The sequence below is a fragment of the Myotis myotis genome, unplaced genomic scaffold (assembly GCF_014108235.1).
Source record: "Myotis myotis isolate mMyoMyo1 unplaced genomic scaffold, mMyoMyo1.p scaffold_m19_p_17, whole genome shotgun sequence".
Classification (NCBI taxonomy): domain Eukaryota; kingdom Metazoa; phylum Chordata; class Mammalia; order Chiroptera; family Vespertilionidae; genus Myotis; species Myotis myotis.
In genome coordinates, this window is record NW_023416321.1 from 41930567 (window position 1) to 41957422 (window position 26856).

Genomic DNA, 26856 nt, shown 5'->3' on the forward strand with positions numbered 1-26856 from the left:
CTGCTTTGTGCCTGATAATCTATAGTAAAGAAAAATAATAGCTGGGGACGTCCAGCAGGCTGGGGCTCCTCAGGCCTGAGCATCAGTGGGGGCCCACCCCACGCTGGTCCCCTGGGCGGTGGTCCTCTGAGTATTTGACTTTGGCTGGAGGACAGCAGGAGGAATAATGTTAGGGTGCTGGAGATATGGACTAGAGGGAACATAATTAGCTATTCTGTATGACGATGGCCACAGCCTAAAACCTCTCCAAGTTTAATAACCAGAGATTGAGGTTTGGCTGGAGGACGGAGTGTGTGTGTGTGTGTGTGTGTGTGTGTGTGTGTACACACACGCGTGTGGGCTTGTTTATTGCTTCCTGCTCTTCGTAGCTTTATGTGCAGACAGTCTGGTCTGGTCCCTGTCGCAGGCAGCGTTCCCGTTAGGCAGAGGAGCTTTGGAAGGCTTTCTCAGAACAGATCTTGGAGAGGTGGCACCTTGCTTACGTGTCGTCATAATTATGGTAGACATTAGTTCCATTGCCAGTGAGCGGGTGAAGCTGGCCAGGTCTGAGGTGTGAAGTGTGCATTTGGCAGCCGGGAGAGCCAGAGTGGTGAGCTGTTCAGTGTCGAAGCTGCAGACTCATTCCTGGCGTTTGGAACTGGGAAAGCAGAGCAGTGCGAGGTGGCGGCTGACCGCTGGGCGTTACAACAGAAAGAAGCAGGTGACCAGAGAGCCAACCCCGCAGGGAGATGGGCGAGTGCACACGGAAGGGCAGCGGGTGATTTCCTGCCCCTTCCCCCTGGGGCCGCTGGGGGACATGAGGACGGGGCGTGAGCACGCTGGAGGGGACAGGGCCCCTTAGGCCCGCTGAGGGGTAGCTGGGAACTTCTGGAGTTTCTGTAAGCGTGACACTGCCCTCTCTCTGTTGGTCCCACTCTGTCATCCTCTGAGAAACAGGTGTATTTCACATCCTTTCTGTAGCTTATTGTGCCTGCAGCATGTTTTCTTCATCCTTCAAAGATAAAATTAGACCCTTGTCTGTTTTTTCCAGTCCACACATCTCTTGCGTCCTGATAGAGATTCATGGCTCAATATAGAGGCCTATACTGAGCCAGTTTTAGTAGGTTAAAACAAAAAGTAAAAATATTCCTTTCCATTTCTTTGCTTAAGTGTGAGACGGGGATTTGGAAATTTCCCAACAACACAAATGCGTTCTTCAGGCCTCTGCTATGTGTAGGTATGTGATGGGTGACGTGGGAGAAGGACTGGAAGGGAAAAGGGGTGGCGAGACCCCACAATGCCAGGTCCCCCTGGTGGCGGGAGCTCGATGTCTGATACACAGTTTTTTACCAAACCATTCCCATGGTTTTCCTGAGGGGCAGTTTATCAGAGGCAGTGAGAGGGATTGAGCGTTGAGTACTTGGGTCTGTTTCCTAAATCAGTGTTGGCATCTATAGGCTTGTGTCCAGGAGAGGGACCTGCTAGGAGCAGGCCATGCGGGTTGCTGGGGGCAGCACCCAGAAAACCTCCCATGTCCTTGCCTGTCCCTGGTCTTTTCTATTTTGTTTGCTCAACAGAAAACCCATCAAGCAGGGCGGGTGCTCTCCATAGAGTTGGGAATCTGGTTTTTTTGTTTGTTATCCTCACGGGAGGATTATTTTTTCCATTGATTTTTGGAGAGAGTGAAAAGAAGTGAGGAGAGAGAGACACATACACATCGATTGGTTGCCTCCCACATGTGCCCCAACTGGGGCCAGGGATCGATCCTTATCCCAGGTATGTGCTCTCAATCGGGAATTGGTCCTGCCACCCTTCGGTGCACAGGTGGATGCTCTGTCCACTGAGCCACACCAGCCTTGGGCTGTCTAGTGGAGAGAGCAGACTACCCGTGGGCTGCTGTTCCATGTTCCCAAGGAAGTCAGTGTAGCTTTGGGATCAGGAGTGTAGCATCCAGAAATCCCTTATGTCTTGGAAGAAATGGTGCATTTTGTGATTAAGGAAGTAAGTTGGAGCAACCATGTGGAATATGGAAGCGGCATTTCACTTTCAAAGGCACTAAAGCGAGGGAGCATTAAATTTAAAAGGGTTTAAAGGCTATAACTAATGTCAAGTTTAAGCCACGGAGTAGCATTGTCAGGACTCGTGTCTGGGTAACAGCCCACTGTGTGGATATACCACGTTCTGTTTATGAACCCATTGGTGGTCAGTTGGGTTGTTTTCGCCCTTTGACTGTTGTGAATAATGCTGCTAGGAGCATTTGCGTACAAGTATTTGTCTGAATATTTGTTTTCAGTTCTTTGGGGCATTTACCTAGGAGTGGAATTGCAATGGTAATTCTGTATGTAACTTTTTGAGCAACCAGTAGACAGTTCAGATGTGATTAAACGTCCGTCTCTGTTCTTTGCCCTCACAGATCTTCCTTGACTTGTCCCCACTGCCTGAAGCAGAGCAACACCTTCGATCCGTTCCTGTGTGTGTCCCTGCCCATCCCCTTGCGCCAGACCAGGTATGTGAGTGCTGTGCCCGGTGCACCTGAAACCCTTCCTCCATTGGGTAACCTCTGGCCTTGCAGCTGCACCTGTCTCTTACTTCTCAGCCAGTGTTTTCTAGAAACCAGCCTTATAGCTGGGCGACATTCCGTTATGGAATGTGATGAATAAAGTGAAAGGTTACCGTGTCCTCTCGTAGCTGAAGAAGGAATTATAAACAATGCTTTTGTTTACCAGCACCTGGCTTATGTCTTCGGCCTGTTCAGAAGCGGGCATGGGCCAGTGGGTACCAGTTGGTCAGATGGGCAACCCGGAGAAAATGTGTCACCACCTGCTTTTCCTTGCTTTGTTTCCACTCCTTTTTCCTGTTTGTGAAGATGTAGGAAAAGGTTTATCCAAGGAGCAAAGAAAAAGGAAAAGGGTGATTGGAGGAGGTGAGACAAAAAGGAAAGAGGAGTCAGGATTGGGCAAGAGCCATGTGGGGCCCAGCATCCCAGCATCGCAGGTCCTCACAGTGGCCACAGGCACCTGGCCAATGTCAGCCTCACGGAAGTTTAGTGAGCTCCCACATGGGGTACCTTCACTGGCGTCAAGATGGTGGCATTTGCCCATTTGGCTCAGTGGATAGAGAGTCGCCTACGGACTGCAGAGTCCTGGGTTCAATTCTAAGTCAAGGGCAGGTACCTCAGTGCAGGCTCGATCCCCAGCCCCAGTCGGGGCACGTGCAGGAGGCAACCAGTTGATGTGTCTCTCTCACAAAGATGGTTCTCTCTCTCCCCCTTCCTTCCACTCTCTCTAAAAATCAATGGAAAAATCTCCTTGAGTGAGGATTAAGCAAAAATAATAATAATTAGATGGTGGCATTTCTTCCAGTGTTCCCCACCTCTGTACGTACTATTTCTCTTGCCCTCTATTCTATTGAGATCCTCCATCTGTAGGATGCAGCTGAAACCACGACAGCCTCATCAAGCCTTTCCTGGCATCTTAATCCTTTTCTGCTCTGAATTCCTGTGCTGCTAGTTTATGCCACACATGGAACAGGGGCTTATCCTGTCACCAGTGACACCATGCAATGATGTCTGCTGGTAGATGTGAGTAAAGGTTCCTGACTTGATTCATCATAGCACATCGGTTAGGCCCACTGACTCTGGGACCTGACTCCCTGGGTTCAAATCCCAGCTCTATTAGTTAGCTGTGCGAATTGGGTAATTATAGAGCAGGAGAGACGGGAGCTGGAGGAGTGAGGCCCGGTGAGCTGGTGGGGACAGGAGGGAGTGGGGCCAGCCAAGGGCCCTATCTCATCCGTCACCCAGGGAGAATTTAAAAAAGGAAGGAGGGCAGCATCGGTAGTGTTGAAGCAGACTGCAGGAGAAGCTTGAAGATTATCTAGTTAACAAACAACCTTGAGACCGTAGGTCTGTGTTGTGATTATTAATCCAATACCTTTTTAAAAAATATACTTTTACTGATTTCAGAGAGGAAGGGAGAGGGAGAGAGAGATAGAAACATCAGTGATGAGAGAGAATCATTGACTGGCTGCCTCCTGCACACACACTCCACACTGGGGATCGAGCCCGCAACCCAGGCATGTGCCTCTGACCGGAATCAAACCTGGGACCCTTCAGTCCGTAGGCTGACGCTCTAACCACTGAGCCAAAGCAGCCAGGGCGTCGACCAAATACCTTTTCTTTTTAACTTGCTGGAAAAGTACTCAGTGGTATCTGTGGAGAATTGGCTCTCCAGCGCCACCCGATGACAGTGGAATATAGTGACCCGCCCCGGAAGCAGAGAAAAGCCCAGGTGCTGAGCTTGACCGAGTGTCAGGGGTGTTGGTGACACTTCATCTCAGTCCTTTAAGGACGTGGACTCTTCCCTCTTTTTCAGGTTCTTGAGCGTCACCTTGGTCTTCCCCTCTCAGAGCCAGCGGTTCCTGCGGGTTGGCCTGGCGGTGCCCATCCTCAGCACAGTGGCAGCCCTGAGGAAGATGGTGGCCCAGGAAGGCAACGTCCCTGTGGATGAGGTCTGATGGAAGCGCCTGGGGCCTGGTCACTGGAGGGCGAGATGCTAACTGAGCCAGCTGTCTCGGTTGCTTAGGCTAATTTCTGGTTCTCGGGTGACGCCAGCGTGACTCATGGGTTTCTGGGTGATTAGTCATCCCTGGTGTCTGTGATGACTAGGTCTTGACCTCTCTGGGCATTTACAGAGAATAACCAGAAGAAGACACTACCTTTGTCTTCCAAGAAGGTGGTGGTGATTGCAACTACAGTGATTCCACAGTCACTATACCCTCAGCAGTGCTTAATAAGTGCTGGGTACTCTATGAACTTTATATCGTGGGCAATTTAATTCTCACAGCATCCTGTGAAGTCGATACTGCAGGTGTCCTCATTTACCAGTGGGCAAAGAAGAGGCATAGAGAGGTTGGGTGACTTGCCCAGGGTCACACCGCTGAGCCAGGATGTGAACACGGATGGTTTGATTTCAGAGCCTGCGCCACTATTCTATATTTTCACTCCCAAGAATATAAGCCAGGTTATGGAAGGGACAATCAGTGAAATGTGAGGACCACTGAGGGAACTGAGGGTGTGTAACTCGAGAGGGGAGCTTCGGGGGAAAGTGGGATTGTCTGTGCCCTATCTCTTTTGTAAAGGAGGCTTGGGCCCTAACTGGTTTGGCTCAGTGGACAGAGCGTCGGCCTGCGGACTCAAGGGTCCCAGGTTCGATTCTGGTCAAGGGCATGTACCTTGGTTGTGGGCACATCCCCAGTAGGGAGTGTGCAGGAGGTGGCTGATTGATGTTTCGCTCTCATCGATGTTTCTAACTCTCTATCCCTCTCCCTTTCTCTCTGTAAAAAATCAATAAAAAAATATTTTAAAAAATGAAGGAAGCTTAGTAACAAGATTGGATTACAGGGGTCCCCCCATGAAAGGACAGGGTAGAGGTGATGGTGGTGAGAATCACTGTGGCATGAAGGGAAGGGCTGAGAACGGGGCTTTCATTGTGATTCAGTCACTTTCTAGTGTTCTGACCTTGAACAAAGTAATTGGTCCTCTTTCTTAATAGTAAAAGGGGAATTGTATACTTCCTTAAAGACCTCAAGGGATTTTTTTCAAATTAAAAAATACCATTAACCTTTTTGTTAAGGAATAATACACATACAATAAAGTACACATGCTTCACAGTTAAAAATCTGTTTAAATTTTACCTGCATGTACATCCTGTAAAACACTATGACTACTGAGCCTTTCCATCACCCCAGTGCTTCTTCCTGCCTCTACCCAGGTCCCTCTGACCTCTACAGTCATTTTATAAGGATCTCAAGTGGGTAAAACTCTGTGTTTCTTGCTTTGTGCTCTATGGGGATCTATTGAGAGAATGAGAGAGAAGAGAGTAGGACAGTAGGTGAGAATCTTGGGGGAAAAATCTATAATATTAAAAGCATAATATGCTAATTAGACCAGATGTCCTTCTGGACGTCCTTCCGGGATGAACCTGGGGCTGCAGCCGTGGGATCGAGGCAGCCTCTGTGGCTACGAGGGAGGGATCGAGGCAGCCTCAGCTGCGAAGGCCTACTCTTTTTTTTTTTTTTTAAATTTATTTATTGATTTCAGAGAGGAAGGGAGGAAAGAGAGATAGAAACATCAATGATGAGAGAGAATCATTGATTGGCTGCCTCCTGCACACCCCCTACTGGGGATGGAGCCCGCAACCCAGGCATATGCCCTTGGCCGGAATCGAACCTGGGACCCCTCAGTCTGCAGGCCGACGCTCTATCCACTGAGCCAAGCCGGCTAGGGCCGAAGGCCTACTCTTGCACGAATTTCATGCATCGGGCCTCTAGTGTCAGTAATAAAAGATCAAAAGTCTGAGAGGTAGAGTTTGAATAGTTAAGAGAGTGAAAGGACTGTTGGGGAATTTGAAAGGTGTGACCTGTTTGTTCAGGGAGATACATATCACTTGGGATTCCTAAGTGCAGGAGAGCGCACTTTGATTGGAACTTAAAATCTATTTTGACATTTAGTTTTAACTGGCCACTTTTTTCCATTTATATTATATATGATCATGGACATATTTGGACTTATTTTATGCTTTCTATTTATCCTACTTTTCCTTTGTTTCTTTTATCCCTTTTTTTATTGCTTCTTTTGGTTTGAGCAGTTTTTCTTTACTTCATCTCTTCAGATTTGGAACATATACATTATATTTCTATGCTCTTACTGGTTATCATTAAGATGTCAACATGCAGCTCTAGCTGGTTTGGCTCAGTGGATAGAGCATCGGTCTGTGGACTGAAGGGTCCCAGGTTCGATTCTGGTCAAGGGCATATGTCCGAGTTGTGGGCTCGATCCCCAGTAGGGGTCGTGCAGGAGGCAGCCGATCAATGATTCTCATCATTGATGTAGCTATCTCTCTCTCCCTCTCCTTTCCTCTCTGATATCAATAAAATTATATTTTAAAAAAGTCAACATGCATTAACAAAGTCTTATGTTAATTTTCCCAAGCAACACAAGGATCTCGGCATGCTTTAATTTCCTTTATATTATACCTTTTTGATTTAGATATTATTGTAGATGGATAATCCCTCCTCCCTGTTCTTCCTTGTAGTAGTAGTTTAGTTGTTATTTTAGGTTTATATAGTCACTGCATATTTACATTCACCAATGTTTACCTTTTTTTGGTTTATCATTTCTCCTTAAAACTCAAGTATTGCTCTGGATTCAGTTTTGTTTTGTTTTTTAAACCCTGAAATGTATCTTTTACAAGAAAATTTCCAGCCACTGTGCCTTGAATGGTTTGTGTGCACTGAGATGTTGATTCCAGATGTTGATTCCTGTAGCCCTGGAGGTGACCAAGTTGGGACTGGGGCATCCAGGACCCTCAACGCAGTCACCCCACTTTTCCTCTACAAAACCAGATTCTTCTGCTTACCTCAGTGTTCCATAAAAATATTTTTCATGTATGTGATAATGTAAAAAATGTTGGCAGTACATTTTAGAAATTCTTTCAATGGAGATCTGAAGAAGACTTTATTTTATGCTCACCTTGCATGATACTTTAGCTGGGTATTAAAGTTTAGATTTTCAACTCCCCCCCACCCTTCCCTAGGCCAGTGTGATATTCTATTGTTGCAGTTGAGACGTCTGTATTTAATCTAATTGTTATATCTACTGTATTTTAGTATTAAAAATAAGCAGTATTTCTCAATAGCTAGAAGGGAGGGAAGGGTAAAGGACAGTTGTAAATCTATCAGTCTCTTTTATTATTAAAAACACATTTTAAAAAATTTTCAATTATAGTTGACATTCAATATTATATTAGTTTCAAGTGTACAGCATAGTGGTAACACATTTATATAACTTATGAGGTGACCCCTCTGCCCCCATAAGTCTAGTACCCATCTGACACCATACACAGTTATTACAATATTATTGACTCTATTCCCTATGCAGCACTTTACTCCCCATGACTTTGTAACTGCCAATTTGTATTTCTTAATCCCTTCGCTTTTGGATTTCTTATTTGTTAAGTTCCCTTGGAGAAATCAAGGTGGAAAACGATCCTTCTCATTCCAGGTGATCCTGGTTGAACTGTGCCCCAGTGGACTCCAGCGGTCTTTCTTTGATGAAGACGACCTGAACACGATAACAGAGGGAGATAACGTGTATGCCTTCCAAGCCCCTCCGCCACCTGGCCAGGGGACACTCGCAGGTACAATAGTGCTTGAATATCGTGGGCTACAGGTCTGAGAGAGTACTCATTGGGTCCTGAGGCATAAGACATTTAGTTTTCGTACTTGGAGGCTTATTTTCCCTGATATTTGTTGTACAGATGGTTGATTACTTTAAAATATTCCATGAATATAGGGGCTTTCAAGACTTTCGTGAGTATCAGAGTCACCTGGAAGGCTTGTTTGAGTAGATTGCTGAGCCCTACCCACAGGGTTTCTTTCTGATTCTCTAGGCCTGGGGCGGGGCCTGAGAATTTTCAAGTGAAATGAGTTCCCAGGTGATGCTGCTGTCCCGAGAGCACACTTTGACAAGCACTAATCAGAACAGGTGCTGGTTAGTCTTTGCGTTCAGACTCCAGAGAGTCAAGGTCTGTGCTTAAAGTAAATTTTTATAAGTTCGAGCAGCAGATGGCCAGAGAGGTTATAAATGACTTTTTGTTAACAGTTCTGCTTCCCAATGCTTGGCTTTCCTAAACTTTGGATTAGCTAAGATAGCCAGTATCTGACAGTCTTTCATTGTAGGTCATTTAGTCAGTCAAGGACCCTGTGCCAGTGTCACCGTATCCCCAGATTAATCCTGTGCCCAAGCCCTGCATCCTCAGCAAGCCTAGGTGACAGGTGTGGGGACCAGGTGTCTATGGTGGTTCTGGGTCAACAGAGAGACTCTGGGTAAGGAATCTGGGACAGGACATAGACTGGCCCTGATTACGTTGTAGCTCAGTGAAACAAGCCCTCATTTCAAATTCAATCACAGGCGACATATCTGTGCCTTAAAAGTCAAATTTTCAGAACCGATTAGAAATTGAGGAAAGTCCAGACCCCCTACTTCCCCAAGGGTAAAGATTCCTACCTGCTCTGTGTGCTTCTTACGTTGGCTTTCGAAGACAGTGGGTATTCTGTGACTCTGGTCAGGCGTACGAGCATCCACAATGCTTTTGGAGTATTTTTCAGACTGGCTTTGAAAAGTGTTCATTAAAATCCCTACCCTCATTTTTTTAATTACTGGCTGAACACAACACAAATTCTTTACTATTTATATGATCGTCCAGTGCCATGAACCTTCTATCTCTTCCCCTAAAGTGCTCTAGTGTCTCCTAAGGGTGGTTAAGAGAACGAGGGCCTAGGGAAGCAGGGTTTTGACCCAGCGAAGTAGCTCCTTGAAGAATACAAATGTAGTTCTCTCTCTTCAGCTCCTTCGCCTGGTCTGTCCGTGTCCCCTCGCTTGGCAGCCCGTGCAGGTCAGCGGTTGTCCCTGCCTGCCCACAGGGAGAACAAGGTGCTAATCCTCTTCTGTAACCTGGTGGGGTCAGGGCAGCAGGCGAGCAGGTATGTTTCATTGCATCCTTTTTACGTGATGTCTGGGATGTGTAGATGTGTACGTGGAATTCTGTCTAGAATAATTCTAATTTGATTAAATTAAACACCCGTTTTTCAAGGTTAATCAACTAGGAATAGGGACTGGAATAATTTAAGCAGATGGCAAACATTGTCCTTAACAATTAAACATTGAAAGCTTTTTAAATTAATTTCAGAAACAATTATTCATGCTTTCACCACTATTATTTTATACTACAGGCCTGGTGCATGAATTCATGCACGGGTGGGTTCTGGCCGGCCCACCTGCCCCGATGGGGGCCCCTTGGGCAGAGCCGCCTGTTCTAATGCTGGGAGCTATAGCTTTCCCCCCAGCTGGATCTAATTATACTTGAAGGATGGCCAAAAGAAAACCCACAGCAGAACTGTTTTGCATTTCACGTGCCATCAGATGAAGTTGTTTATGTGTTGCTTGCAAACCTATATCAAGATGGATGATCGCCCCTGAATGATTTTTGCGTTCTTCCCAGAGCTCTGCTCTCATTTTCCCAATATGGTCTTCATGTCTGTTTGTTTAAAAGTTTTTCTGTTTTTGAATGTGCCTACCCTCCGCTGTTGCTACTGGCAGCCTGTGGGCTGCCCCTTTTAAAGAGAGATTGGAAGCTCACCTAATCTGCAAGGCACCGCAATTTCACAAAATCCCCACCCAGTCTCTCTACATTCCTCAGCAAAAGGCCGCCATCCTGTCAATGCTTAGGTTGCCTTTTTGGTAACTTGGAAGGCCTCCTGGGGCTGAGGGCCATGGAGAGAGAATTCCACACTCGGCTGCAGTATTAGCAGAGCCCTCTGGAGACTCTGGTCGGGGACAGAAGAGACTGATAATTATTTTCTTGTGCTTTCACTAAATGTACATGCACCAGGGAGCCAGGCAGTGATTTAGGGGTGTTGGGGGCCGATCAGGGTCTGGGCCAGCTAGGGGGAGGGGCTGCAGGCAGTTGGTGGCCACCCCTAACCCCGATTGGGGTGTTGGGTGCCGATCGGCCCGGGCCGGCCGGAGGGGCGGGCAATTGGGGCCCGGATCAGGCTGGTTGGCTACCACAGTGTACATCACAGCTACTGTCGTTCTGGTGGTTTTTTTTTTTGTGTTTTTTTTTTTGCGGAAAAGACATTTATTAACGAGCTATAAATTAGAGGTGGAAGGGGGGTGGGTCGGTGGGAGGAGCCAGTGGTCACGTTTGTGGCCTCTTCTCTTTCTCTCTGTCCTCCTGAGCCTGGATTCGGAGCTCCTCCTCAAGGCGCTCCTTTGCTCCGACCACCTTTGACTGCAGGTAGAAGGGCTTATATATATATAGATTGTGTACTGAGGTTTGGGCAGTATGGTGGGACAAGGAAGAAGAAACTGGCTCTGTAATTGTAAGGAGATACAATTACAGCTATTTGCAGATCCACTGTCCGGAGAACCAAGAACTTGAAAATGATTAAAACTAACAAAAGAGTTCAGGCAAGTGACTGGCTACATAACTAATGTACAAAAGCAGAGACTTTTCTTATATAGTCCAAATAAAATGTTTAAAAGATATGTGGCTCCAATAAAAAATTTTTAGATTGATAAAATATAAAATTTATCTGGACTAATAAGCTTGTAAGAGTAGTCAGAAAATATTGGGGGAAGAAGAGGGATTGTTCTACTAGAACAGAATGAAGTTGTGATTATTAAAATATTGTGATACAGGCAGAAGGATAGATATTTAAGTCAATGAACAGACCAGGCCAAACTGTATTTAAGTATTATATGATAGAAATGGTATATTTCATATTACTAGGTAGGGAATGAATTCTTCTATATAAAATGCTGACTTAATTGATTTCTTTTTAAATTTTATATAATCAATTTTTTACTCCCACTATAAATTCACATGTGTAAATTCCAGATTGATTAGAGAGGTGATTGTAGTAAAGGAAACCTTAAAATAGCTTGAAGATAATGTAGGGGCATATTTATGTCTTTGGGTGGGGACTGTTTTAACACTTAAGCCAGGGTCTATAAGAGAACAGGATAATATTTTAAATACATTTACAATTTTGAACTCAAAGCAAATTTGAAAGGCAAAGCACACAGAGGAATCATATTGGCATCATGTGACAGATAAAGGCTTCAGATCCATCATGCAAAACCCAGCTCTCAGATAAGGGAGAGAAATACTCTTTTAGTAACAGGAGCTTCAGAGGTTCACATGCATTTCCAGAAGGAACACAAGCTGAAGTTAAAATAGGCCTCTTCATGTGCTAGTAGAAGTTCTGACTGCAACAGAACTTCTTTGTTTTTTTATTATTGATTTTTTTTACAGAGAGGAAGGGAGAGGGATAGAGTTAGAAACATGGATGAGAGAGAAACATCGATCAGCTGCCTCCTACACATCCCCTACCGGAATCGAACCTGGGACCCTTCTATCCGCAGGCTGACGCTCTATCCACTGAGCCAAACCAGTTAGGGCCAAGATGCTATTATTAACCTTTCAGGTTGTTAAAGAAGTTTTAGAGATTGGCGATGCCCGTTCTGGGCAGGTGCCTCGTCGGTACACTGGGGTTGCCTTTCTGGAGGGCAGCTTTGGTCTTGCATTTCTACTTCTGGGACTTTATCCCAAAGGAACAATTAGTCATGTGCACCCAGAGGTGTGTGTAAAAGAGTACATGTCGTCCTGTTATAAGCAAGCACTGTTTCAATAAAAAGTTGAAGCAATCTGAATGCCTAATAGTAGAGGACAAGGCAGATAACCCCACCTGTCCACACACAGTGGGTGGCCCAATGTGCTTGCCTCTCCGGACACAGCACCTGAGACTTGTGCAGAGTTTATCCTGCAGCTTCACATTCTTTCTTTTTTAAAAAAAGAAAATATTTTCATTGATTTCAGAGAGGAAAGGAGGGGGAGAGAGAGATAGAAACATCAATGATGAGAGAGAATCATTGATTGGCCGCCTCCTGCACGCCCCCTACTGGGGATCGAGCCTGCAACCTGTGCATGTGCCCTTGATAGGAATCGAACCCGGGACCTTCAGTCCGCAGGCTGACACTATCCACTGAGCCAAACCGACTAGGGCAGCTTCACATCCTGAACCCACTGACTCTCCACAAAACCGTGTGTGGCGTGGTCACGGGACAGTCAGCAGTCAGGGACGTGCCCAGCGGAACGTTCCCATGGCTGAGCTGGAACTGACCGCGGGGCGTTCTCAGCGTCGGGGCTCACTGCGGCGTGTCCATCCGCGTGGGACGTGAAACCTCCCCCCCGTGATGAGGCTCGTCCTGATGCACCAGGCATCGGTGCCGGCTGGGCTGCTCCCCTCTGGCTGCAGTGCTCTCCCACTCCGCTCTCTTCTGTGGGGAGAGAGTTTCCCAGCCGCTGAGCGCTCGGAGCATCTCTTTGCCCTGCAGTGTCTCCTCGGCCTCTGTTTCCGCCTCAGGGTCTCCACTGGCAGCAGGTCCTCTGACGGGCAGTTTTGCGTTATGCCTGGCGTTGAGCCCTTAGCCAGTGGAGAGCAGCTATGACAGAGCAAAGGTCACACGTGTTGGTTTTTCCTCCGCTGAAATAACCCGATGTCCTTGGGTTTTCAGGTTTGGGCCACCATTCCTGATCAGGGAGGACAGAACCATCTCCTGGGTCCAGCTCCAGCAGTGCATTCTCAGCAAGGTCCGCCACCTCATGAAGGGCGAGGCCCCGGGACAGCAGGTCAGTGTGTGTGTGTGTGTGTCTGTCTGTTGTGAGGGGGTGGAGATGAGGTGGGAAGCTAGGAGTAGCTCAGGAGAAACCAGAGTTTGCTGTTAATAAGTATTAACGTTATTGTATAAAATAACTTTGATTTACGTGCAAGGAAATGACCAATTTATGACCCGTGGCGGCTCACTCTTCACAGCCTTACAAATAACCTTTCATGGACAGCTTTTTTCTCCTTAAATCTTACAAAACACCATTGGAGTCAAGTGTGGGATTTACATTATTCTTCTCACTTTTGTACATTTATGGCTTCCCGTAGGACAGCTTACTGTAATAAATTGTAACTTATCTTTGGATCAAAAACTTGAAGGGACTTCATAATTTATGTGGAAAATTAATGTTCCTGTCCAAATATAAAGCCTAGTTTTAAAATAGTTTTGTCCAGTTTTTGAATAACTGAGAGAGAAACTCAAGGGAAAACACCTTTTATATATTTAAATGCCATTTAACAAAGAAAAATCAACCAAAAGAATGAGTTCACCTGTCACCTCTGACATGCGTGTCATAGGTTCGCCATCACTGTCCTATAGTATCAGAAACTAATCCCATGGCTTCCTGGCGCAGAAGATGTTGACATTTTTAGGGACAAGTCAGTGGCTTTGAAATTTTTGGGCCCCCCCTCCCCAGCTATTCTCTTAGAACTTTTTATTTGGGGGATGTACCAAACGTAGTGATAATTCTTTATAATTCACGTTGCTTAGTGCTCAGGGAAAAACCATACATTTAATTTAGGATTTACTCCAAATACCACTTTGTTAAAGACCTCCCTACATTTGTACCCATCATTAGCTCTAAGGGACTTTGCTTTTATTCTGCCCAGCAGCTCTGCCAGAGCCCAATTTAGAACACGGCTTCTCTCTAAGTAGGTCACGGTACCTAGGAATAGCTGTAGCCTCCCCCAAACCCTGTGCCCCTGATTCTTGAAAGCGGATGAACCACTGTCATGTGAACATTGAACCCAGCTGGCCCATTTTCCCCCGGACACACGGGGGCCTTTGCCTCTGCCCCCTGCAGTCATTTTGACTTTAGAAACCAATCAAGCAATTGGTGGTGCCAGCAAAATTCTATTACAGGTCACCTCCAACTCAGCTGTGGACGCCTTTCCAGTCATTGGTAAACATGTGGTTGGAAGGATTTTCTGTAGGAATAATGTATGTTGAATGGTTGACTGTGAGCTTCCCACGCTAGCCCACCCATGTAACTCAGAATGCTTTTAGTAATGTATTCAATACTGGCTCCATATGCTAATCATTTGGAAAGAATACATTCAGAATTCACATCCTTGAACTGAAGAGATGAAAAATAGTGAGCATATTGTGGAGGTTCTAAAATGAATTTCTCCAGCCAAGGAGAGAGGACAGGAAAGTAACTCTTACGCAAATGGCCCATTTGCTGGACGGGCTTTTACCTCGCACGAATTATCAAAGAGGAGAGTTATCATTGCCGAGGCATGTTTATGGCGACTTTGTAAACTTCCTTTGTGCGCAGGCTGGGTAAGCTGCCTCCACTCAGTGCAGAGGCCTTGTGTTGCCACCCAACCAGCAAAGCTCAAGATTTAACTAGCTTCTCCTCAGGAAGCACAGCAGGTCCTCCAATAACAAGGCTGGGGCCACTGTCTCTGGAGTCTGCACACTCCTACCTCCCACCCCCTGTGTGTGTGTGGTTTACTCCCACGTCCCAGAGATGTGCACATGAGGCGAAGGGTGTCTGAATTGTCCCAGTCTGAGTGGGTGTGGGTATGGGTGTGAGTGCGGTGTGAGCGCCCTGTGATGGAAGGGTGTCCTGTCCAGCGTGGGTCCTGCCTTGTGCCCTGAGCTCCCAGCAGAGGCCTGGCCACCCATGACCCTGAACCGGAATAACTGGGTTGGAAAATCATTCTTTTTCTTGTTTTCATTCATCTTGTAAATGTTTATATAGATCATATTCATTTCGATGTCAAATAGTAGCAGTGTGTTGGGTCTTTATTTAGAAGTTGGATGGTATTTTTGGGACCAGAAATATGCATTAGGAACTTAGACTAAAAACATAGCTGGTATTTCCTTATGTGGCTTGTTTTGAAGTGTTTATTGGCATTTGGGAATGTAAAATATACGCTAATTTGCTTTTAGATTACTGGCTCATTTTGGTAATTTGGTGATGATAATTTCTTAAAGTAAGTTAAATTACCGATTAATAATTCATTAACATACTTGATTTATTTTTCCAGCTTCTGTTCCAATGAAACAGGAGTTATTTAAGAACAGCATGCTTATCCCTCAGGGAAATTTACTGCGTTAGACAGTGTTCGATCACTATGTGAAAAGAAACTGTGCATCTTCAAAAGCAGACGAAGCCGTCACACATCTCGGTCTTGAATACTAATTGTTACGGGAATATTCAAAATAGACTGTAAACAGAAAGGCTTACAGTTTTTGAGTCATGTGTCTGCACTCAGAGCCTAATTTAAAACAGCAGGCCTGATGACCCCCTCCCCCGTTTTTGTCTTGGCAGAACCCAGGGCCACTGTTCTCCATCCGGGTGGTGGGGCAATCCCTGGCCCTTAGCTACTTGTCCCCACAGGACAGCAGGCCCCTCTGTCACTGGGCAGTGGACAGGTAAGGGCAGGTTCCGGATTTGGTACGAGTATGAATGTGTCAATACCATTGATTACAATTGTAGCCACTCTCTGCATTGATTACAATTGTAGCCACTCTCTCCAGTGTCTGCTTCCGAGGTGGGTCCTTACACACTCAAGGGCTTGCAGTCCTTATGTGTAGGGAGGAAGTATGATGCTCACTTCAAAGATGAGGAGACACTGAGGTTCCCAGAGATCAGTTAACGTGCTCACACTCGCATGGCGAGTTAATGGCCGAACCCAAATTTGAACCCAGATCTGAGTGAAAAACCCAGGCTCATTCAGTTAGTCATGCTACTGAATTCAAGCTGAATTCCCGCTCTAGCGGAGGGAGAATTCTACCTGAACCATCGGCCCCAAACTGTAGTCAGCTGTGGACTCTGGCTGAGGATGAAACCGGCGTGGCCGTGTCTCCGGTGGTTCTGACTTCCTGACTCTCCGCGTGCCCGCACACAGCCTCCCACTGGACACAGCCTTGCCCGGCAGCCTGCGGGCCAGCACAGGGCCCGAGAGCCAGCTTTGCTCCTTCCCCACAGACAGACCCTCAGTGAGGGTCTCATTTCCTGGCTTGGTCAGCCAAGGCTGACTGAGTCCAGTGTCGGGTGATGTTTTGGGTTGTCATAAGACATACACATTTGGGGCTCCCAGTTCTGGCACAGCGCCTGAAGCCCTTAGAATTTCCTAAATGATGAAAGCATTAACGATGTCTTGTTATCCTTCATAATGACCCCTTTCAGCCACACCCACGTGTGTGTAACGAGGTGACTCTTGGATAGCACCTAAGGAGGGGGCTGGTTGCCAGGCGAACCAGCCTGTGATTAGAGGGTTGGGACGTCCACTCCCACCCCCTGACCTTGGGGAGGTGGGGAGGAGCTGGAGGGTGACTCTGTCCCCCTGGTTAATGATGTAATCAGTCATGACTATGTAATGAAGCCTCCACTGAAACCAGAAGGACATCGTTTGGGGGGCTTTGGCCTGATGAGCACATCACACGGAGGTGCTGGGAGGGTGGAGCCTGGGCGGGTGTGGAGGCTCCCCGCCTCCCCCCCCCCCCCCCCCCACATGCTTGCCCTGCTTGTCTCTTCCACTGGCTGTTCCTGAGTTAAGCCTTCTTATGATAAACTGGTCATCTAATCAGTACACTGTTTCTCTGAGTTCTGTGAGCTGCTCTGAGCAAATTAACTGAACCCAAGGAGGGGACCCTTGGACCCTCCAAGCGATTATTGGTTTGGTCAGAAGCCCATGTGGCAAGCACCCCGGACTTGCGATTGGTGTCTGAGGCGGGGGGCGGGGCCCCCATCCTACAGGACTGAGCTCTTAGCCTGTGGGGCCTGAGGCTTCTCCAGGTGGCGAGAGTCAGAACTGAGTTCAGTGTTGGAGGTTTGGAAAAAACACACTAGGAATTGGTGTCAGAACCTGAATTGGTGTCAGACTTATAACAGGGACAGGCCCCTCCCTGTATAAAGAGACCAGGAACCAGGAGGATAGGGGGGGGATCCAGGAAGCTCTGTGCCCTACACCCCATCTGCACCCTCCTGGGCTGGTCGATGCTATACAGAGTTAGGGAGGCAGAGGAATGTCAGCCGGGCCTGCCTGGGTGTGAGAGGGAGACCGAGCCTGGGGTGGGGTGGAGGCTGTGGGAAGGGCCCCCTGGAGGCACTCAGAGAGCTCCACAGAGCCCCGCTAAGAACCCGAGAGGAAGCATTTAGAAGCATTACAGCAATGTGATAGAGCAATTTAAAACATGATGAATAGAATAATTTTTTAAATTGAACTTGTATTTTTATATCTTCCCTCCCCCCCCAGTACATGTTTATTATATTAGTTTGCAGAAGTATTAGTCTGCTCTGATTTGGAAACAAACCAAGACACGGGCCTGTCCCTAGAGGTGGTTTGAGCAATACTGAAGAGTGTGGCTGCCCCCAGGCTGGCCCTGCTAAAGGGAGCCCTCCCCTGAGGCTGCAGCCCTTCCTCCCACCTTCAGCCACTCAGCCTGTCACCCCGCCCTCTCCACCCCTCCCCCACCCACCATCCCTCTCCTCAGCGTCTGATAGCCTCAATTTCTTGCTCTATTATCCCAGCACCTCCTTTCCCCCCATAAATTACTTTTTAAAAAATAATTCTTTATTATTGAAAGTATTACGTATGTCCTCCTTTCCCCCTGCATTGGCCCCCTCCCGCCCCCCTTCCAACTCCTGCCCCAGGCCTTCGGCACCCTGTTGTCTGTGTCCATGGGTGATGCATATGTGCATACAAGGTCTTTGGTTGGTTACCTCCCACCCACCCACCCTCCCCCGCCTTCCCTCTGAGATTCCGCACTCTGTTCCATTGTGACTGGATTCAGCCATCAGTGAAAAATTGTGGCCAAATGTACATCACATGTAATTAACCTTCTTAACATGTTTAAGTGGACAGTTCAATAGTGTTAAGTACATTTACAGTGTTGTGCAACCATCACCACTATCATCTTCAGAACTTTTTCATCTTCCTAAACTAAAACCCTGTATCCGTTAAACAATGACTCCCCCTCTCCCCCACCCCTCAGCCCCTGGAAACCGCCATCCTACGTCCTGTCTGTGACTGTGATGACTCTAGGTACCTCATATAAGTGAATCACATAGTGCTCATCCTTTTGTGACTGGCTTGTTGCACTTAGCACAATGTCCTCAGTGCACATCCACGTGGTAGCGTGTGTCAGAATTTCCTTTCTTTATAAGGCTGCATGATATTGCATTGTATGGATACTAGAGGCCTGGTGCACGAAATTTGTGCACTGGTGGGGGGTGTCCCTCAGCCCAGTTGGTTGTGCCCAGTCCGTGACAAGAACCCGAGAGTTTGCACACTCTCCAATCTGGGACCCCTCGGGGGATGTCCGACTGCCGGTTTAGGCCCAATCCCACAGGGGTCGGGCCTAAACTGACAGTCGGAGATCCCTCTCACAATCCGGGACTGCTGGCTCCCAACCGCTTGCCTGCCTGCCTGCCTGCCTGCCTGATTGCCCCTAACCACTCCCCTGCCAGCCTGATTGACACCTAACTGCTCCCCTGCCGGCCCAATCACCCCCAACTGCCCTTCCCTGCCTGCCCGGTCCCCCCCAACTGCCCTCCCCTGCAGGCCTTACCACCCACAACTGCCCTCCCCTGCTGGCCATCTTGTGGCTGTGGGTGCCGCCATCTCTGAGGGTGTGGCAGTCAATTAGCATATTCCCTCCTTATTGGCTGTGGGCGCCGCCATCTTTGTAATGGTATGAGGGTCAATTAGCATATTCCCTCTTTATTAGATAGGATACTGTGTTCTGCTTAACATCTCCTAGACATTTCCTTGTTTCCTTGGAGTGTTTCTCTCCCTCTCGGGGCCCTCAAATATTGTGGGGCCTCAGTGTCCCAGTGCGGCCTGCTGTGTGCTCCTCTGCACTCTGTCCCTGGGCCATCTTGCCTGGGTTCTTCCGCCACCTTCAGGCCCAGGTCTCGGATGCAGACCCACCTGGCCCATTGAGATGTCTCAGAGACATGGAAACTGGATGCTGGCCAATTGGAACTCTTCCCGGGAGGCCTTTCCTCTCCTGTCTTCTGTGACTATAGGTGACCACCATCTATGTGCCCAGTGACCAAAGCTTGCAACCTAGGGGTCATCCTCACTTTCTCCTCACAGTTAACCCACCACCAGGTCTCCCTGTTCCAAATCCAGGGCGTTCCTCAGATCTCTTGCCTCCTCTCTACGTTTACCACCATCGCCTGAGTTCAGGCCCTTAGCACCTCTTTGCTGGACGCCCGGGAACCTCCACCCTGTCCCATCTGCCTCTAGACCAGTGTCCCTCTCATCCATCTGCATCTGTACCCTTCGGTGGCCCACAGGGTCAAGTCCACACCTCCAAGGGTGGCATGCAAAGCCCTCCCTCCCTCCAAGGTCTGAGCCCGCCCTCTCACCATGTGGCCTTCCCTCAGTGCTCATTCCAGCACAAACCCTGCCCTTCTCTCCCCCTCCCCCCACGTCCCCCCAGCCCTCTGCCTGTACAAACCTCTGACCCTTTCCCCTCGCCACTCCCCTGGACACCATGGTGCCTCCTCTGCAGGTTGTCTTCCCTGGTCTGCAGAGCAGCCCGGGCGCATTCCTCTGAGTCTCTCCCATTAGTCTTAGCTCCTCAGGGCAGAGACTACGCCCATGTGTTCCTGGAAGCACATCCTGCCATAAAGTCAAATAATGTCCTCATTCCTGTTTGACAAGAAGCAGACTGCAGGTTTCACGTAAGCTTCTCTCTTTGTGTGGCCTGTGGGCTTTTGTACAACAGCCAGAGCCCGAGGGCACCACGTCTCCTTCCCACCCCAAGCGAGGCTCTGGTGGGAAAGGAGTCTGGGGAGCGAGACAGAAAGAGGTCAGCACATCAGGTGCATTAGAGGATCCTTTGCTGAGTAAAGGCTGTGGCTTAGATATGAGTCCAATACGAGCTTTTGAATAGGTTCCGCAGAATTAAATACCCCCACCCCCAGCAAGGCAGGTCTCTTGATTGTGGGAATGGGGAATTCGAGGGTCCTTTAATATGTAAAGAAAATCCATCTGTGAAGTGCAATCAAGCAAGATGTGCCTGTAAAGAAAGAGGCTTGGACCTAGGGCTGCACACAGGCTCCCCAGTATGTCTCCTCTGAAATGAAGAGACATCCTAGTCTGCCAGCCTTCCACCTGCAGGGACCAGCCTTGCACCTGCAGGGACCAGCCATCCACCTGTTAGGGACCAGCCATCCACCTGCAGGGACCAGCTTTGCACCTGCAGGGACCAGCCATCCACCTACAGGGACCAGCTTTGCACCTGCAGGGACCAGCTTTGCACCTGCAGGGACCAGCCATCCACCTACAGGGACAAGCCATCCACCTGCAGGGACCAGCCATCCACCTGCAGGGACCAGCCTTCCACCTGCAGGGACCAGCCATCCACCTGCAGGGACCGGCCATCCACCTGCAGGGACCAGCTTTGCACCTGCAGGGACCAGCCATCCACCTACAGGGACCAGCCATCCACCTGCAGGGACCAGCCTTCCACCTGCAGGGACCAGCCATCCACCTGCAGGGACCAGCTTTGCACCTGCAGGGACCAGCCATCCACCTGCAGGGACCAGCCTTCCACCTGCAGGGACCAGCCATCCACCTGCAGGGACCAGCCTTGCACCTGCGGAGAGAGAGCTGCTTCCAGGAAGCTCAGGGCATGATGAGGGAGGATCTGCTTGCTAGTGATTAGGCCGCAAGGAGGAGTAAGCAGGAGGGATGAGCTGACTACCTCCCCCCAATCCCATCCACCAGGGGAGTGAGGCAGATGGAGAGGGAGACAGCCACATGCCCGAGCTTAGTTCCCCTCATTCCACACAAAGATGAGGAAGGGCAGTCATTCTTCATCGGAATGACAAGCTGGAGGCCTTCTCCCAGACACACCTGCTCCTTGCTCCCTGCTGGCTCCGGTTCCTCGGGATGGTGCCAGCCTCCACCCTAGACCTGGCACTGCTCGGCCGTAGGATTCCGTGCCTTCCGGGAGCTCACACCGTGCTTTTGAATCATCCTGGTGACAGGTTCTCATGTGACGCCCCCTCTTTTTTCTCACAATCCATTCCAAGCGCCCTCAGGTGCAGACTTTCCCAGCTCCTGCCTATGCCTTGTTGATTCGGGGACAAAGCTGCATGTCCTCCACCCTCTTCTTGACGTATCTCTTCTGTGTTAAGAAATAGAAACCTGTTCAGAAACGGGCTGAGCCCATGGAACTGGGAAGAGCTAGAGGCGGATTCGCATTTCGCGTTTCTGGGTATTCGAGGGTCTGAAAGAGAAGACCTTTTAGGTCGAGGAGGTGGACTAGGGGGAGCTCCTTGCGCTTTGTGGTGGGGGAAAGTGAGCAGCTCGTTTTAGGCATCGTCAGGATTGGGGACTTGTGTGAGATGTTCACGTGGAACTGCCCCCCAGACTAGAAGGTTCTGGGGAGCACTGGAGAGTTGGTCTGTGTCCTTGCAGTATCCCCAGTGCTCAGAGCTCACCAGCTCCAGGGAGTGGCTCTGCAGCCAGAAGCCCCCAGGTCCTCGGGTTGCGCTCTGCGTTGGGCATTTCTGTTTGGAAGCTCAGTCCTGGGGTTGGAGGCCGACCGTCGCCCCCTGCAGAGATGTGGGAAGGAGGCTGCGTGCTTTCTCATGGGCTCCCTGTTCTCTCCTTCAGGGCTCTGCATCTCAGGAGGCCCGGAGGCCCTCCACACATCAAGCTGGCTGTCGAGTGGGATAGCTGTGCCAAGGAGCGGTGAGTCTGACAGGATTTGACCCTAGCGGGGAGGGGGCCTGCCTGTACAGGCATCGTCCTGTGCCCATTGCCCCAGTGACTGAGGCAGTACACATATCTCCTTGATGCCACGTGATCCATGCCTCTGAGAAACCCTGGTGCCAGTTGTCTGTGTAGAAACAATGAGGGCAGTACAGGCACACCTCGGGGATTCTGCAGGTTCCGTTCCAGACCGCCGCAATAAAGCGAGTGCTGCAATAAAGCGAGTGCCGCAACAAAGCGAGTCGTAATCCTGCTGGTGGAGGGGCTTGCCTTCAATTTGTAAAAAAGCACATCCGTGAAGTGCAGTCAAACAAGATGTGCCTGTAATAGTAAGAGTGGTGGTGGCAGGTGGCACTAGTGGCATCACAGTTGGAGTGGACTGTTACGTAACGCTTACCCTGTGCCAGTCATTGCTCTGAGCACTTGGCACATTTGCAATCTATTTAACCCCTTGAGTGCCGGGGAGCGCGATCGCGCTCCTCCTGTCTTTTGCCAAAAGTGCCGGGAGCGCTATCAAAGCTTCGAAATGGCGTCCAGTTCTAAGTCTGCTTTTATTAGTGATGATGATATTGCTAAATATGTCAATGTAGTAAAGGTTTCCTTAAGTTTTTGAATATGTAACTTCATTTACTTACAATTCATAATTTTCTTCCTAAACTGCTGTAAAATCAGCAAAAATGCCTTGGCAATTTTAGCGTAGTTCCTAGGATATTGGTTGGCACTCAAAGGGTTAATCTTCATTACATCGTGTCAGGTGGATACCACATCACCTGCCTTTTCAGGTGTGGAAACTGAGGCCCAGAGAGGCTCCACAGTTGCTCAGTGTCACGCAGCTGGTGCCTAACTCGGCTGGGATTTGAGCCCGTGTCGTCCTGCCCTTAATCACTGCACTCGGCTGCTTCTGTGACTCCGAGTGCGTCGGCCGTACTTTGAAAGAGGACACTGTTCAACCCAGCGAGTGTTCATTAACCTGCTTCTGGGTGGGAGGCCCTGCGCTAGGACAAGGAAGCAGAGGCAGACGCGGCGAGGACTGGGTCCCTCGAGGAGCTGGGGGGGAGAGAGAACTCCAGGGAACAGAGCGAGCGCTGAGTCAGGGCATGAGGCCCCCGGGGCACCTTCGCCTCGCCCGGTGGGTCCTTCCACCTGCGGGCTGGGAGTGGGGATTAGGAGCGACCCCTCTGGAAGAGAGAAGCCCTGACGGCATCGGCTCCTCTCTGCAGCCTGTTCGGGAGCCCCCAGGAGGAGCGGGTGCAGGACGCGGACAGCGTGTGGCGGCAGCAGCAGGCGCACCAGCAGCACAGCTGCACCTTGGACGAATGCTTTCAGTTCTACACGAAGGAGGAGCAGGTCCGGCGGGAGGGGGACTGGTCACCTTGCCTGGGAGGGGGCGGCGGGAGGAGGCCCAGTGCCGTGGGGGCCTCACATCGGGTGGCCTCCTTTGCAGCTGGCCCAGGACGACGCGTGGAAGTGCCCGCACTGCCAAGCCCTGCAGCAGGGCGTGGTGAAGCTGAGCCTGTGGACGCTGCCCGACATCCTCATCGTCCACCTCAAGAGGTTCTGTCAGGTGGGGGGGAGAAGAAACAAGCTCTCCACGCTGGTGAAGTTCCCGCTCTGCGGCCTCAACATGGCTCCGCATGTGGCCCAGAGGAGCACTGGGGCCACGCCCGGCCCCTGGCCGTCCTGGAAGCAGCCAGCCTGCCTGCCCACCAGCTACCCGCTGGACTTCCTGTACGACCTGTACGCCGTCTGCAACCACCACGGCAGTCTGCAAGGTGGGCATTACACAGGTGAGCGCTGCCTCTTGGCTGGTGGCTGCCGTGGCCATGTGTCGTGGCTGTGGCCTGGGCCTCGATGCCCCGGGAGGAGGCACCCTTGGAATGCCATGCTGAGCCTGTGCGGCCACTCGACGTGAGCTGGCCCCTCACCCGCTGCACCCCAGGCATCTGCCGGAGGGCGGGGGCCTGGTCCAAGCCGTAGAGTTGAGCTGGGTGGGTGGTGGGTGGTTGGGATGTAAAGTCAGTTATGGCCTGAATCTTCGACCACGTCAAGTAGAGGAGGGTAATTGTTAGAACCGAGAGAATGATGTTTATCCTCGTTTGCGCTTCAGCACGAGGGCTCTTATCAGATTTGGATTCCTATCAGATGTTTTTATTTCAGTGGGGTACATTTAATTGTTACCTTCAAGAGCAACTTGAGAGAAGTAGACGAATGGAAGGACAGACACAAATAGCTGGGTGACTTGTTCAGTTGTTCATATTCATCTACCTTAGTCTGTTCTGTTCTAGAAGAACATCTATTATTTCACTTTAAAAAAATGCTTTAAAATATTCATTTTTCAAAGGGTGCACTGTTGTGGTGTACTAATGTACCTGGAATTTGGAAGACACTGGACTGTGCAGAAATCCATGGTCATGACTCATTCATTCATTGGACAAATATTTATTAAGGTCTCATTTCTCTGCCAGACCCTGTGCTGGATGCTGGCGCGTCCATGATGAACAAGGCAGATATGAGTCCTGCCTTCGTGGACCTTCAATCTAATTTCAGACACAGACCACAAAAAGGGGGCTGGCCACGTGAGCATTTTCACTGCCTGGCATTATGGAAAGGTGGCTGACTGAGTAATGGTGTCTGTGATAGAGATGAGGCCTCTCTGAAGATGTCCCTTCGGTGGAACTAGCTATGTGACTAATGGGAGGAGGAGCATGATGGGCAGCACTGTGATCATGTGCAAAGGCCCTGAGGCAGAGCTGTGGTGTGGTTTGAGAATGGATGCAAGCCTGTCCCAGCTGAAGGGTAGTGAGTCAGGGGTAAGACAAGATGGGGCTGGATGAGAAGGCACCGTAAGCCACGGACAAGAGTTCATGTTTATTCTAGAGGGTGATGGGAAGCCTTTTAGGGTTTTAGGCAGAGGACTCGGTGTAATTCTGTTAACAAATGGAGGTAGGAGCTCTGCTCTGTGGAGAACAGTAGAAAGGAGTGAGAGTAGAAGTTGTAACTCCCGTTAGGAGGATGTTTCTGGGGCTCAGTGAGAGACGGTGTTGTCTGGTGCATGGGTGATGACAAGCAGGTATTCAAGACACATTCTGGAAGGGAAATCAGTAAAAGTGGCTTTTGGGCTGGGTGTAGGGTGGAAGGGAAAGGGGGGAGCAAAGATGGACTGTGAGGTGGCTGCTTGCATTAGTGCAGGGGTCAGCAAACTATGGCCCATGGGCCACATGCAGCCCAGCACCTGTTGTACGGCTCGTGAGGTAGGAATAGTTTGTGCATTTTAAAAACTGGCAAAAGAACAGGAATATACGGCAGAGACCATGTGTGCTGTGAAATAGTTTCTGTTTGCTACAGGGAAAGTTGGCTGATCCCAGATGAGTGGGTTAGAGTACCATTCACTGCGATACAAGGGAAAGGAGAATATTTTGTTTTAATTGTTTGGAAGGTGGTGAGACCCTTATTTATGAGCATTTTCTTTTTTAAAAGATATTTTTTTAAAAAGAGAGGGAGAGTGAGCTAGAAACATCAATGATGAGAGAGAATCATTGATTGGCTGCCTTCTGCATGCCCCCTATTGGGGATTGAGCTGGTAACCCACGCATGTGCCCTGACCGGGAATTGAACCCTCCTGGCTCATAGGTTGACACTCAACCACTGAGCTACACCGGCTGGGCTGTGAGCATTTTCTTAAATGTGGGACTTCAGTTTTTGGGTAGGAAAGAGGCATCCCATAATCCAACTGCGTATTCTCATTGCATACTGAAGTAGAGGTGTGCAATGTGAAGCCTTGCAGAAGAAATGGGGTGCACGTGGACAGCATGGTCTGGCTCAGCAACTTGGGGCTCCCTTTGATTGGAGGTTGTGCTTGAGTAGGGGCTACAAGGTAAAATTCCATTTCAAGTCGCAGCATGAGGAGGCATCTGGGCATGTAACTGATCGATCCTTTTGGATTCCACACAATTCATTTCTGACCCAGAATGGACCAAGATTTCTCGTTCTCTTGCAAACCTGTCCATTTCTAAGCTCTGACAGTGGGGTATGTCTTGCTGCTTTGGGGGGGCTACCGTAATGGGAGTTGGGTTTGGACCTTTGCAGCCTACTGCCGGAACTCCCTGGACGGCCAGTGGTACAGCTACGACGACAGCATGGTGGAGTCGCTGCCGGAAGAGGAGGTCATCACCCGGGGGGCTTACATCCTGTTTTATCAGAAGCGGAACAGCATCCCTTGCTGGTCAGCCAGCAGCTCCATGAGAGGTGGGTGCTGCTCAGGACAGGGCAGGGCGGGGGGGGGGGGGGGGCTTTCAGAGCTGGGAAGGCGCTTAGTCCAACGTCCAGGGCCAGGAGCGGGAGGCAGGGGTCTGAAAGAGGAAGCTGTGTCTGCTGCTGCAGAGATGTGAGCTCCGCCGGCTGGCATCCCGTGTGGGAGGGTGTGGTCATACTGAAATCTAAGAAAGGGGACAGGAACAGTGTTTTGTACCCGTGGCAGGTGACTCTTGGTGGCGTGGGATTTCATAGTCCCAGTCTCACTCGGGTCAAGCCAGCTTTTAATTAAGCTTGTGCAGCAGCGGCCTGTGCTTGTCCTGTCGGAAAGGGCAGGGCAGTCATGAGGGTGGCAGGGTCTTCACGGGAAACGTAGCTGCTTACCTAACTGCTGCCCAGCGATGCGTGTATTAGCTAACCCTGACC

General features: G+C 49.5%; 1 protein-coding gene across 8 annotated transcripts in view; it reads left to right on the top strand.

Annotated features, from left to right (window-relative positions):
• Positions 1–26856, top strand: part of USP43 (ubiquitin specific peptidase 43) — a 54223-nt gene that overhangs the window by 18582 nt on the left and 8785 nt on the right. For 4 of the 8 annotated variants that reach the window (XM_036341591.1, XM_036341593.1, XM_036341597.1 and 1 more), the window contains 10 exons: positions 2393–2485; positions 4353–4488; positions 8042–8177; positions 9387–9522; positions 13121–13235; positions 15771–15874; positions 22081–22158; positions 23400–23526; positions 23624–23966; positions 26266–26424. In XM_036341591.1, coding sequence (XP_036197484.1) covers positions 2393–2485; positions 4353–4488; positions 8042–8177; positions 9387–9522; positions 13121–13235; positions 15771–15874; positions 22081–22158; positions 23400–23526; positions 23624–23966; positions 26266–26424 — 1427 coding nt within the window. The remainder of the gene's footprint in view (positions 1–2392; positions 2486–4352; positions 4489–8041; positions 8178–9386; positions 9523–13120; positions 13236–15770; positions 15875–22080; positions 22159–23399; positions 23527–23623; positions 23967–26265; positions 26425–26856) is intronic. The other 4 variants (XM_036341592.1, XM_036341594.1, XM_036341596.1 and 1 more) reach the window with 3 other exon arrangements.